At 35.6% G+C, this 13,934-nt stretch overlaps 1 protein-coding gene across 4 annotated transcripts in view; it reads left to right on the forward strand.

Moving 5' to 3' along the window:
• The first annotated feature begins 4,804 nt into the window (after positions 1–4,804).
• Positions 4,805–13,934, forward strand: part of Wdr70 (WD repeat domain 70) — a 279,175-nt gene continuing 270,045 nt past the window's right edge. Inside the window, exons 1-4 of one of the 4 annotated variants that reach the window (XM_040273680.2) lie at positions 4,805–5,014; positions 5,110–5,175; positions 9,335–9,418; positions 9,772–10,611. In XM_040273680.2, the coding sequence (XP_040129614.1) occupies positions 4,990–5,014; positions 5,110–5,175; positions 9,335–9,418; positions 9,772–9,860 (264 nt within the window). In that variant the 5' untranslated portion in view covers positions 4,805–4,989 and the 3' untranslated portion in view covers positions 9,861–10,611. Of the gene's footprint in view, positions 5,015–5,109; positions 5,176–9,334; positions 9,419–9,771; positions 10,612–13,934 lie in introns of those variants that run through there. The other 3 variants (XR_013424157.1, XM_078017631.1, XM_005325626.4) reach the window with 3 other exon arrangements.

Below are 13,934 nucleotides of genomic sequence, written 5' to 3' on the forward strand. Positions count from 1 at the left end.
CATCAGTGAGTTTTTCTTTTTTAAAAAACACTTTTAGCAGTTTTTAAAATATGTATTTTTAGATGTTGATGGACTTTATTTTATTTATTTATTTATATGCAGTGCTAAGAATTGAACTCAGTACCCGTAACACTGAGCCACAACCCCAGCCCCAGTGAGTTCTTTTTGTTCTTAGTTAAATTAAAATCCACTGGTCTGTCTTGTACTTTGAATTGATGTTTTATCCCCACATGATTCTGTATATTATGTGCTGATTACTTGGGAAATATTGGTTCACTGAGTTCTGCAGAACTTCCAATGTTGACATATTTAATTAACCAAAAGAAAAAGTTATCATGTTAATATCATTACCTATCTTATACAAAAAATTAAGGCTAGTTGTGGTGCTATGTCTAATCCCAGTGACTCAGGAGAATGAGGCAGGAGGATTGCAAGTTTGAGAACAGTCTGAACTTTGAGAGATCTTGTCTCAAAATAAAAATTAAAAACACTGGGGGAATCCCCAGTACAAAACAACAACAACAACAACAACAAAACAACACTGGTTGAATCCCCAATATTAAAAAAAAAAAGTTTTGAAACTGTCAAACTGAAGGGAGCTATTGAGTTTTCTTTTCTTTTCTTCTCTTGTGATCTTTTGTGGCTATTGAGTTTTTGAAGTTTCCAGTTTTCTCTTGAAAATTCTAATTCTGTTGGTAACAAGTACAGTCATTTTCCTTGAATTGACAAACTCATTTCATTAATTCTGGAGAAAATATTTCCTAAATACGTATATCTGAATAACTATACTTTGTGAGTCACCATATCAGGCGAAAATGGTGGTTCATTAAAATTCTAACAACCCAAATACAAGTGATTTTCTTCTTAGAGGACCATCATATTTTGATGTCTTAGTCGTGTTCTATGTTTTACCACCTAAGTATTAGACAGACATACACTCAAGCATAAAGATTTAATAAAATTAATGCTTATTGCTTTATTAAGCATGTTATTAAGGGAAACTGGTTTCGTTTATAGTAGATATGTAACAAAAAATACAGTGACTACTATAGCATTTTGCTTGCCACTCCCTTGATTTATGTTATGGATCTAGTAGTTTTACCCACCTTTAAAATTATTAATTAGAAGACCACTAGACTGGAGCTGGGCCTGTGGCTCAGTGACAGAGTGCTTGCCTAGCATGTATAAGGCATTGGGTTCAGTCCCTAGCAACACATTAAAAAAAATAAACAAAGGCATATTGTCCATCTACAACTACAATATAAAAATAAAAAGATATTGCTATTGAAAAAAGAAAAGGCCACTAGACTGAGGTAGTTTGACTTCCCTGAGTTCTTACATTCACAAAGCAAAACTCAACTCAGTGTAAACGGTCACATTTGACACCAATCAGAAATTTGCTGACTCCAAACTAGAGACCTCTTGAGCTTAAGTAATCACAAATTGCCAACTAAAGTTTAAATGAGACTTTTCTTTCTTTTTTTTTTTTAAATAATTGATCCTTTATTGTTGCAACTCTTTGGTTAATTTCAGAGTTCTGAAACAGTTGATTCTGACAATGTTTTTTAACAATATTCTCATTGCTTTTATGGAGGAACAGATTTCCGGAGATCCTTATTCTACTATTTCCACTAATTTCCATATTATATTTTACATTTTATTTTACTTTCAGGGTATGCTTTTATTAATTTATTTTTTAAAATTTTTTAATTGGTTGTTCAAAACATTACAAAGCTCTTGACATATCATATTTCATACATTTGATTCAAGTGGGTTATGAACTCCCATTTATACCCCGTATACAGATTGCAGAATCACATCGGTTACACATCCACTGTTTTACATATTGCCATACTAATGTCTGACGTGTTCTGCTGCCTTTCCTATCCTCTACTATCCCCCCTCCCCTCCCCTCCCCTCTTCTCTCTCTACCCCATCTACTGTAATTCATTTCTCTCCCTTGTTTTTTTTTCCCTTTCCCCTCACTTTCTCTTTTATGTAATTTTGTATAACAGTGAGGGTCTCCTTCCATTTCCATGCAATTTCCCTTCTCTCTCCCTTTCCCTCCCACCTCTTGTCCCTGTTTAATGTTAATTTTCTTCTTAAATGAGACTTTTCATTAGAATGATTCAAATAAGGCTACTGCTCCAGTTTAACAAGTCAAATATTTTCTGCGCTCTAGTCCCGTGTTCTCTCCCATAAAAGCCTTTCCCTTGTGCCCCTTGGGCAAAGACCTGAAGGGCTTGTGGTCTCCTGCCCCCCAATTTATTAATCATTGTTTGCTGAAATAAATTCTCATATTTAAATGTGTCTCACTTTATTTTTTAATATCACCATCAGTGAAATTGTCAATGGAGTCAAAAAAGTAAATGATGTCTTCGCGTTTTTATGAAAATAGTTTTGATCTCATGGACATCCTTAAGCAGGTCTTCAGCTCACACTGAAATCACTGCTCAAGTAGCTTCCTTTATTGTTGATTTTAAGTTGACTGAATCTTATTAAGCTTCTGATAGGTATTTAGGTTTTAAAAATATCTCTTTTATTAGAATGGAAATTGTAATGCTTTGTGTCTGAGTGTGTAATATATCCCAGACATTATTCTAATTCTTTTATGAGGATTAACTCATTCAATCACCAGAAAAAACTGTAATGTGATGAGTGCTATTGTTATCTACCTAACAGATGAATAAACTGAAGTACATAGAGGCCAACTCACCCAAAATTATTTAATCAAAACCAGGCATGGTGGTGCACCTACAAAATCTCAACTACTTGGGAGGGTGAAGCAGAGGATCCCAAGTTCAAGGTGAGTCTGGGCAATTTAGCAAGGTGCCATCTTAAAATAAAAAGGACTTGAGGATATAAATCAGTGGTGGTATACTTGCCTGACATGTCAGAGCCCTGCATTAGATCCCCAGTATTGAAAACAAAACAAACAGGATTTAAACCTAGACATTGTGGTTATTGAACTCATCTATGTAACACTATATTACCTCTTAAATATTTGATTAATATATAAATTAAGTTCATTTGCTCCAAGAAAATCAAATTTGCCCTGTTACACTTAAAAGTTATGATTATGAATTTGTTTCACACAAATAAATACTTTAATGTAGAAGTCAACTGCTAGTGCAATTATTGCCTTTTTCTTTCTTTCTTTTTTTTTTTTTTTTGTATATCCAGGATTGAACTCAGGGCCACTCAACCACTGAACCACATCCACAGACCTATTTTGTATTTTATTTAGAGATAGGGTCTCACTGAGTTGCTTAGCACCTCTCTGTTGCTAAGGCTGGCTTTGAACTCATGATCCTCCTGCCTCAGGCTCCTGAGCCTTTGGGATTACAGGTGTGCACCACAGAACCTGTATTCTTTATCAAAAGCAAATACATCTTCTTGTGACTTTTCTCTAATGATCATGAATAGCTGTTCCTACTGATTGATACCTCTCTTCCCTTTCTCTAGTACTTTGTAGTCTAAAATTTTATATATCATCTCAATGCTTCACCTACCACCCTTGACTACTAAACTGAAATAGCTATTTATAGGTAAGGGTGTGGGTTAATAACAAACTGTATTCACAAAGTTCTGTTTAAGTAACTGATGCTTGCATAGCTGTACTCAGGCTTGGCATTACGAAACTTATTTTTATAAAAGTAAAATGAATTAGCCTTATTTATTGAAGTTCACATTGAGTTAAGTAATCTCTAGATGAAGCCCTACTTTGTTTCAAATTATATATGCACTGTGTTTTGAGACTGCATATAGAACTAAAAGAAGGCTGATGTGGTGGAAAATAGTAAAAAATGAAGTCAGAAGTGCATGAAAGTTTTGGAGGCCAAGATAATAACTTTTTTTTGGTGCTGGGGATCAAACTCAGGCCCTTGTTCATGCTAAGTAGGGGCTCTACCCCTGAGGAACATCCTTAGCCCCCATGTTAATAATTTTTATATTTATTCTAAGAACAATGGAAATTATATTAGGCTTGATCATTATCATTTAGTGTGTACAGATAAAGCATAATCTGAGTTAGGAGACTCAGGTGGGGCTAATGAGTACCTTTATGAATGCATTTTCATTCAACAATTTATTAGGAGTACACACAGCTTTAGTAAATTTCAGAAATATAAGGATAAATAATATACCGTTAATCATAGTATGGATAGGGAGTCAAATTGTAAAGAAATCAAAGCCAATGGGAATTGGAAATACAATAAATATACGCAAAAATCGTTTTGGGACCCTTGCTCTGCTCTGTAAACAAGAATTAAGCTTGACTAAGGTCAGGAGCTTGAGAGCGTTTTCTGACAACTCATAGTCACGCGGGTTTTTTTTTTTTAATTTCTTTTGAGTACTCTTGGGTAATGGAGGAGATAGTACTCCTTTCTTCCTTAAGAAATATTTAAAATTAGAGAACTGTGGGAATTTTGTCATAAAGAAGGCTAAAACACAAAGAACAGGAGATTGTTGACTTCTTTTTATATTCTGTGAGGATTTTCATCTGTGCAGCGAACTCATCTGAAGAAGTCAACGGTTTTGCCCCGGTTAGTGGAACACTTTAGTAATCATAGTCACTCCGGAGACAGAGGCAGAAGGATCACAAGCTGGAGACCAGCCTGGCAACTCAATGAGACCATGTCTCATTGATAAAATAAAAAAGGCTGCGATGTAGCTCAAAGGTAGAGCACTCCTGGGTTCAATCTCCAGTAGTCGGGGAGGAAAAAAAAGAAAAAAGAGTCATGGGTTTTAGAGAAATTCCAAATCATTTTTCCCACCAGTGGACTGAGCTGGCTGGCCGCTCGAGCGGTGCTTCCCCGCCCTCCCGCTAGGGCGGCGCTGTTCGGGAAGCCTCCTTGCCTTTGCGGAAGGCGCCGCTCTTGGCGTTGCGGCATCGCTGACACTCGGAGGCGAGACTTCCTCCGCGGTTGCAGGCTGAGTGCGGCACCGGTGTGGGCTGCAGCTGCAGGACGTTTCTCTGTGCGGCTTGCCATGGAGCGCTCGGGGCCCAGCGAAGGTGCGTTCGGCAAGGCGAGCCGGGGTGGGTGGGCGTGCTGTCCATGGTGCCGGGCGCCGCACTAACGGGAGCTCCTCTTCTTTTTCTTGCCACAGTGACAGGCTCAGACGCGTCGGGACCCGACCCAGAGCTGGCAGTTACCATGGGCTTCACGGGGTTCGGTGAGTGAATGGCCGGGGCAGAGCCCCGTCTCCTTTTGCAGAGGATTTAAGAACTGAAGGTCAGGAGAGAAGGCCGAGTTGTCACTTATGCGTTGCACTTTGTGGCGTGCCAACTCCTTTTAGCTTTAGCGTAGACTCTCTAGTTTCTCGATATTTTCCTCATTCGTCTTCTACCTTCCCTTCTGTTGGGACCAGTGCACACGACACTCACCGACAAGTCTTGAAAGAAAGGTACAGCTTTTGGGACTTACTCAGAGACTCAGAGGAGTTGGTGGAAGGAGTTGTCTCTTTGCGTCCTGAAACAGAGCTAAGAAATGGCCTTTTTGGAAAAAAAAAAGGGCGGGGGAGTCATTAGATAATATCATAATTGTTGTTCGATCCCCCCTTTTTAAAAACATTTATTTATTTATGTATCTTTAGTTTTAGGCAGACACATTATTTTGTTTTTATGTGGTGCTGAGGACCGAACCCAGTGCCTCACGCATGCTAGGCGAGCGCGCTACCACTGAGCCACAACCCCAGCCTCTCGATCCCCCTTTTGTTAAAACATTTTTTAATAATGTATGAAATATGATATGTCAAGAGCTTTGTAATGTTTTGAACAACCAATAAAAAACATTTTTTTTAACATTTACTTATTAGTTGTAGGTGGACACGTACCTTTATTTTATTTTTATGTGGTGCTGAGGATCGAACCTAGTGTCTCACGCATGCTAGGCAAGTGCTCTACCACTGAGCCACAACCCTAGCCCTGTGTCGTCCCTTTAAAAAAAATTTTTTTTTTGGTAGTTGTAGATGGATAGCATGCCTTTATTTTATTTGCTTATTTTTGTATACCGTGCTAAGGATCGAACCCAGTGCCTCACACGTGCTAGGCAAGCACTCTGCCATGGAGCCCCAGCCCCTGTTCGGTCCCTTTTGCTTCTTTTTCCTTCAGAATCTTTACTTCAATCTTTGTGTGGACCCTAGTTATGGCACATTATGGGGTAAAGAAAAGGGTCTCAAAAAGATGTAGTCATCGGTTAAAAGCGTTGCCTTCAGTAAAAATCAAATGTAAATTGTTTTTCCATCCCAGTTTTGCTGGGAACAAATGTCAGGCTAATGTATTTAATTCATTTATTCAGTTCATGTCTTCAGCCATATGTTTACTATCTTCTGGTGAGCACAGATCAACAAATAGGTAACTACAATATTTATTTTCATTTCAGATCTTTTTTTTTTAATTTTAAAACCCTCCCCCCTAATTTCAAAAACAATACTTATTAATAGCAGAAAAATCTAGAGAACACAGTAAATCACAAGGAATAAAGTAAAATCACTCATGATCTAAAAATCAAAACAAAACTTCTCAGTTTTTCTGTATTAAGAAAATTAATATACTTATGTGTAAATTTATATTATTATTATTATGTACTGGGGATTGAACCCAGGGATGCTTACCACTGAGCTACATCCCAGTCCTTTTTTTTTTTTTCTAAATATTTTTAGTTGTAGATGGACACAATACTTTATTTCTTTATATTTGTATGGTGCTGAGGATTGAACCCAGTGCCTCACACATGCTAGGCAAGCACTCTACTGCTGAGCCACAACCCCAGCCCCCTAGTCCTTTTTATCTTTTATTTTGAGACAGGGTCTTTCTAAGTTGCTGAGGCTGGCCTCAAACTTTAGATCCTCCTGCTCCAGCCTCCCAAATTGCTTAGATTACGAGCATGCACTATTGTACCCAACAATTTATAATATTACGAAAGACAATATTTTGAGGATTCCTGTATTGTAAAATGTTCTTCCAAACATGAATTTTTTTTTTTTTTTTTTGTAGTGCTGGGATCAAATCAAGGGCTTCATATATGCTAAATACATGTTCTACTACTGAGTTATACTGCTGTCCCAAAACATGATTTTGAATGAGTGGATAATAAACTAATAGTGCTGTAATGTGTAATATTTTTAACTTTCCCTTACATGGTTTGTAATTTAAATTTTTTAAAAATAAGGCTAAAAGAACATTTTTTATGAATAACACTTTTCTTTTTTCTATAAGGCTTTTTATGTGTATTTCTATAGAGTAGATTTCTAAAAGAAGGGCAACTTTTTTTTTTTTACAATGTAAATTTTAAAAAGTATCTAAAAAATTGAGTATGCATTTTTAAAAACTGCTTGATAGTTACTGCCATAATGCCCTTCAGAAAGGGTGTTTCAATATGTACCAAAGTCAGCAGTTTATAGTAGGAATGTCATTCTTATGATACCTTACCAATGCAGAATACGAATTATCATTTTAAAAAGTGATATGTGAAAAATGTTTATTCTTTTTACTTTGTGTTTTAAAATTACTTTGTGTTTTAAAATGAACATGTGGTTCATTCAAACATTGAGATTCTTCATAATTTCTTTAAACTCTCAAATTTTTGGTATCCTATTTTTCACCATTATGAATTGATTGTATTGCTAATAATTAAACATGGGACTTACACATTGGGGGCCATTTTTTTAAAAGATGGGGGTGGTCTCATTATGTTGCCCCATTTGGGACTGAACTCTTTAGTTTAAATATTTCTCTAGCCTTAACCTCTGGAAGTAGCTGGGACTGCAGATGCACTAAGGGCCAATGTTTGAGGATTTAACCTGAAGGCTTTTGGTTGTGTTCATTATTACATTGTTAATAAATTCTACAATCCAGTATTACATTCCTTTACTCAAGAATGAGAGGAATAACATCTGATCCAGATGTTTATGCCAAGTAGGGGAAAGTTATGGGGATTATCCCCATTTCTACAGCTTTACATTACACATTTAGTGTTTTTTTTAAATTATTTTTTATTTTTATTTTTAGAGAGAGTGAGAGAGGAGAGAGAGAGAGAGAATTTTTTTTAATATTTATTTTTTAGTTCTCGGCGGACACAACATCTTTGTTGGTATGTGGTGCTGAGGATCGAACCCGTGCTGCATGCATGCCAGGCGAGCGCGCTACCGCTTGAGCCACATCCCCAGCCCCACATTTAGTGTTTGATTCTTTGGGAGTTTTAATACTATGTTTAAGATAATATGCTTAAAAATATAGTTTGTAATTATATTTTTTTCCTGCTGTAACAAATTACCACAAATTTAGCATCTTAGAACTAGGCGATAATTAATGGTGCTGTTTTATCAGTCAGAAGTTCAGGTGAGCTGTGCTGCTTTCTCTGCTCTGGTGTCAAGGCAGAAGTGTAGTGTTGGGAAGCCTGTTCTCTCATCTCGAGGATCTGGTGTGTGTCAGAAAAATCTGCATCCATGCTCAATACAGTTCCTTGCAGCCTTTCTGTCTGGCTGTCTCTTACCTCCTTAGCATACATGGAATTCTCTTCAATGTTGTTCTTTTGTCTTCAAGCCAACTTCAGTGTCTTGAGCCCTTCTCCTGCTTTTGAATCTCTTTGAAAAACAGATATGTTTTTCATCTTTGCTTTTTAGGACTTTGTGATTAAAATGGACTGACTAGAAAAGTCTCCCTATTTTAAAGCCTGTAATCTAATTATATCTGAAAAATCCCTTTTCCATGCACTTGGAATAGTTTCTCATGTTTTAGAGATTAAGGTGTGGACATTCTCCATTCTGCTCAACACACCATGGTTAAGGATCCAGATAAATCAGGGAAGTATAAGGAAGTTGGCCATTTAATGTTATAGGTTGAGCATTCCTAATTGAAACATCTGCAATTCAAACCTTTTGAACATTATGACAGTGTGCAAAAAGTTTTGGATTTTGAATTATGGATGCTTAACCAGTAAAATCTGTGCACATATTCCAAAATTTGAAAAAGCCCCAAATCTGAAATGCTTGTGGTTCTAAGCATTGGATAAGCGATATTCAACCTATACCTAGTATTTGAGGTTACCATTAAAAAGTCTCTGTAGGGCTGTAGCTCAGAGCACTTGCCTAGCACTGGTGAGGCACGGGGTTTGATTCTCAGCACACCACATTTAATAAATAAAGTAAAATGTTAAAAAAAATTCTCTGTAATCTAAATTCCTTTTTCCTTGATTTTTTTCTTCTTATTTTGGAGTCTTGATAGAAAGTAGACAGCCTAAGTGGTTATTGATCAGCCAGTAATTATTAAATACCTGAAGTTTGGCCAGCTTATTAAAAGATAGTCATAGTCTGTCATTTGCTCCTGTTTTAGGAAAAAAAGCTCGCACATTTGACTTGGAAGCTATGTTTGAGCAAACTCGAAGAACAGCTGTGGAAAGAAGTCGGAAGACACTGGGTAAGAAGTTCAGATATTTGTCCTTTTCCTTTTATTGGTTTAAATACTATATGTACTTAGCAAGACTATTTTGACAGTTAAAAGACAGAAAAATATTTTCAAAGTTGTTTAAGGACCATATGTGCTGGTTCTTTTTTACAAGCAGAACTTGAATTCTTTTTTCTTTTTAAACATGGTAAAAGCTGCACCTAAATAGGATAAGAAGGTCTGCATTCTAAAATCTTTTAAAGTGTGTTCTGTGAACAAATAAGGATTCTCAATTAATTTATAGGAATCAGAATAGCAGTTTCTTTATTACCTCTCCTCCCATCTCTGTCTGACTCTCATTTCATTTTTTTCTTTCCTGCTTACAGCGGAACCAGTATTTGGAAGGCTGGGCCAGAGGTGGCTCTCAGAGCTGTTTACACCACTGACTGTTGACCCAGACAGTATAGAAAATTGAGAATACAGTGAATGTGGCTGCTGCTGTTGAATCCCTGCTTTAATGAGTTGTATCAGACATTTAATGAAGGCCTTAATTTCCAGACTGGTTTGATACCAGATGGTTGGCAGTTCTAGGTACCACCTCAGAGTTTTCGGAGAAGACTGACTCCTCTGCTTTCTTTGGATCTGATTCAGCTCATTCTTACACTAGAGAAGGGGCTAGCAATCAGACAGACAGGACTCCTCAAAAAATTCAATTTAAATGAATATTGTTATCGTCCTTGTCATTGTTGGTTTAAAAGTGATAAATGGTTTAGTAGCAATATCTAACATTTAGATTGTGAGCTTGAAACAAAATATTTCTGGTTTTTGGAAGAAAATTGTGTGTGTGTGTGTGTGTGTGTGTGTGTGTGTGTGTTTTAAAAAGGCAGCTATGTACATACACTATTTGTTTTTTAATCTTCATTATGTGAAATTTCAAATTACACATACAGTAATGAACTACCATTTACCTATCACTCAGATTTTAACTACTCTAACAATTCATTGTTGGGCTTGATGGCACAGGCTTGTAAACTCAGTGGTTTGGGAGACTAAGAAAGAGGATCACAAATTCAAGGCAAGACTCAACGAGACCATCAGCAACTTAGCGAGACCCTGTTTCCAAAAAAAAATAAAAAAGGTCTGGGGATACAGCTTAGTGATGAAGCACCCCTGGGTTTAATCCCCAGTCCAAAAAGAATAAATAAATAAATAAACAAATAAAGCAAGCTACTGTTCCATTTGCTTCCTTTCTCTAATTACTTTGAGGCAAATCCTAGACATACTGTTTTATCTATAAATATTTAAGCATGTATCATAAAGCAATAAGAACCCTTTTAAAAAACCAGAATTTTTTTTTTAGTTATGAATAGACCTTTATTTTTTATTTATTAATACACGGTGCTGAGAATCAAACCCAGTGCCTCACACATGCTAGGCAAGTGCTCTACCACTGAGCCACAACCCCAGCCCTTAACCAAAATACTTTATAAAAGATAGGAAAAACCAAACTGTTTTTTCTTTTCTCACATACTTCATGTCTAACACCAAATGTGTGGGAGTTTTTCCTCTGGCATCAAGCAGTTCTTACACGAACACCAACTGGGTTTTTAGTAACTCAATTCATTTCTGAAACTACTTACCTGGAAACCTCCACAGTACTGCTACCACTACAGATGTTAATTGCTGGTCCCAGATTGTGACCTGTGTCTCTGATCCACTGACTATAAAATGGCATTCTCATGACACCCACCTGCTGTACTTGATAGTTTTCTAGGACAGCTTTCAGAGCTTAGGGAAACACTTTACTTAATATTTACTGGTTTATAAAGGATATTCTAAAGTATAGAGATGAACAGCCAGGTGAAGTGATGTAGTGGGCAAGGTATGGGTTTGGGTAGATTCAGGGTATACCAATCCCTAAGCTCTTCCACATGTTCAGTAACCTTGAAGTTCAACTATAGTTTTCAAGAGGTTTTATAGAACTTATCTCTAGCCAACCCCCTTTTTTTCCCAGAGTAGTTCTATCCTGAGACTGTCTAGGGGACCTACAGTAATTTACCTCAACTTAAACTGATGTGATTAAAAGGGGTTCCTAATGAATAACAAAAGACAGTTCGGACAACTCAGGAAATTCTTAAGATTTTAGGAGGTCTGTGGTTGGATATGGGGACAAAAATCAAATATATTTCATATTGTATATCACATGCTATTATCACATCTAAAAAATCAATTTTAATATCAGACACAAAGGTATGTTCTCTGAGATATATTTACAAACATTTCAAGCATTTATAAACATTTTTATGAATGCTTATTCTGTCAAAATTTTGGTATATTATATTTAGTTCTTTATGTATGTCATACAAAATGCTTTGAACAGGGCTGGGATTGTGGCTCAGTGGTAGAGCGCTTGCCTAGCATGTGTGAGGCACTGGGTTCAATCCTTAGCACTACATTAAAAATAAATAAACAAAATAAGGGTATTGTGTCCATCTACAACTTAAAAAGAAAAAAAAAGCTTTGAACAGGGAGATATATCTTATTTAGCAATATAAGTTTTGTAGTCCCCAGCAAAATAGGTTCTTAGTATATATTTGAGGAAATTGAATTTGATTTAGAATTGTAATACTACACTTTAAAAAAATCCTGACTATCTGGAAAATATTTTAGGTTGGCACAATCCACTGGAAAAAGCTTGGCATATGGAGCTGGAGAATTTAGGTTCGAAGTTCAGCCCCACAATCTACTAGATGAATAAAGCTGGATGGGTTGTCAAACATCTGATCCTTAAATTCGCTGTTAGGTGGATATGATAAGATCTAACTAGGGGGTTCTTGAAGGGATTAATATGTTGGGCATATTATCTTGTAAATAGTCAAGTATATTTTTATTTTTAGATCCTATAATTTTTCTTCATAAAACATGTATGTACTCTACCTAAGAGAAATTTCAGGGAATCATTAGATTTTTACATTTCTGAAAAATTGTCTCAAGACTGTTCTTAATATTTATAACAAGTTAAATGTATTAAACTCTCTTGATTTAGTATTATGTTCTTGGACTTGGACTGCTGTTTCTACCCCTGATTTTAACACCTGAATCTACATTGATGTCTGTTTGTAAGATCTGCTTAGCTGTAGTATGTAAATGGAAAATGTGATTTGGGATAATTTATTGGAATATGGTAGTAATCTTCACTGTCTGGGAAGTTATTCATTGGAAGACATTATTTTTGTGTTTGCCCAATTTGGCAATTAAATTACATCCAGACAATTGGATTGACATACAATTTGACTTTAAAATTGGCACATTTAAATATAGGCATTATTAATTTCATGATTAGTATTGGGGTCTTTACCTGGGCATTGGTTCACACGTGGGGCAATAAGACCTTAACACTCTTAATAGTAAGTGTAATTGTCTTTGTATGTGGATGTGAACTGTTTTGGTTCTAAATGCCCTAGTAGAAAGAATGAATTACTATAAAATCTTAATAAAATATGTGTTAAGAAATGTATGGAAGTTATACAAATTGTTTTAATATGTCATGTATGTTCCTGAAAGCTATAAGATATGAAAGACATAGACCCCTTAAAAAATCATGAGGAAATAAGTGGGAAGAAAAATTTTCTTTTATTCAGATATTTAATTTTGGTGTGATTATGATTTGGGTGAATTATGAATTTTTTTCTGTTACTTGATGGAAAAAACAATTTTAAGGTAGGATTTGAATCTAATGTCAGTGGATGACTTAATGAACCTGAAAAGAGATAATTGTTGCAGAAATTTCATAAATTAGACAAGCTTTAGGAAGAATTTTATTTTCCCCTGAAACATTTTTTTCTCTCCAGCTAAATTCTTCCTCATCTTATGAATCTATGTTATGTTTTACTTTTCCTTGGAATTGTTTTAATATCTCTTGGGTATCATAGTTGTTCCTCATTTGTATTTTTATAAAACTATAAATTATAAATTTATTTACATATTGTTAATGTCTAAAGCTACAACTTTATTCTTTGTTTTCATATGTACTGTGCCTAACAGCTTTATCTGTAGTAGTTACATCCCTAAGTTTTTTAAAAATTTCTTTTAGTTGTTGATGGAAACTTTATTTTATTCATTTTATTTATATGTGCTATTGAGAATTGAACCCAGTACCTCACACATGCACACATGTGAGGCAAGTGCTCTACCACTCAGCCACAACCCCAGCCCAACATACCTAAATATTTTTTTTCATTTATTTTTTGAAGTTGTAGATGAATATAATACCTTTATTTTATATATATAAAATATATAAACATATATATATATATATTTAGTTGTAGATGGGCATAATATCTTTATTTTTATGTGGTGCTGAGGATTGAACTTAGTGCCATACACATGCTAGGCAAGCAGTCTGTCACTGAGCTACAGTCCCAGCCCATTTTCCCTAAATATTTAATGGAGAAATGTAGTTAATGTAATTGAAACAGTCTCATCTAGTTTCTTATTCGTTAGTATTTTGCCATTAAACAGATTTTAAATTACATTTTTATGAAATTGG

Source organism: Ictidomys tridecemlineatus, chromosome 1, assembly GCF_052094955.1.
Source record: "Ictidomys tridecemlineatus isolate mIctTri1 chromosome 1, mIctTri1.hap1, whole genome shotgun sequence".
In the NCBI taxonomy this organism is placed as follows: Eukaryota; Metazoa; Chordata; class Mammalia; order Rodentia; family Sciuridae; genus Ictidomys; species Ictidomys tridecemlineatus.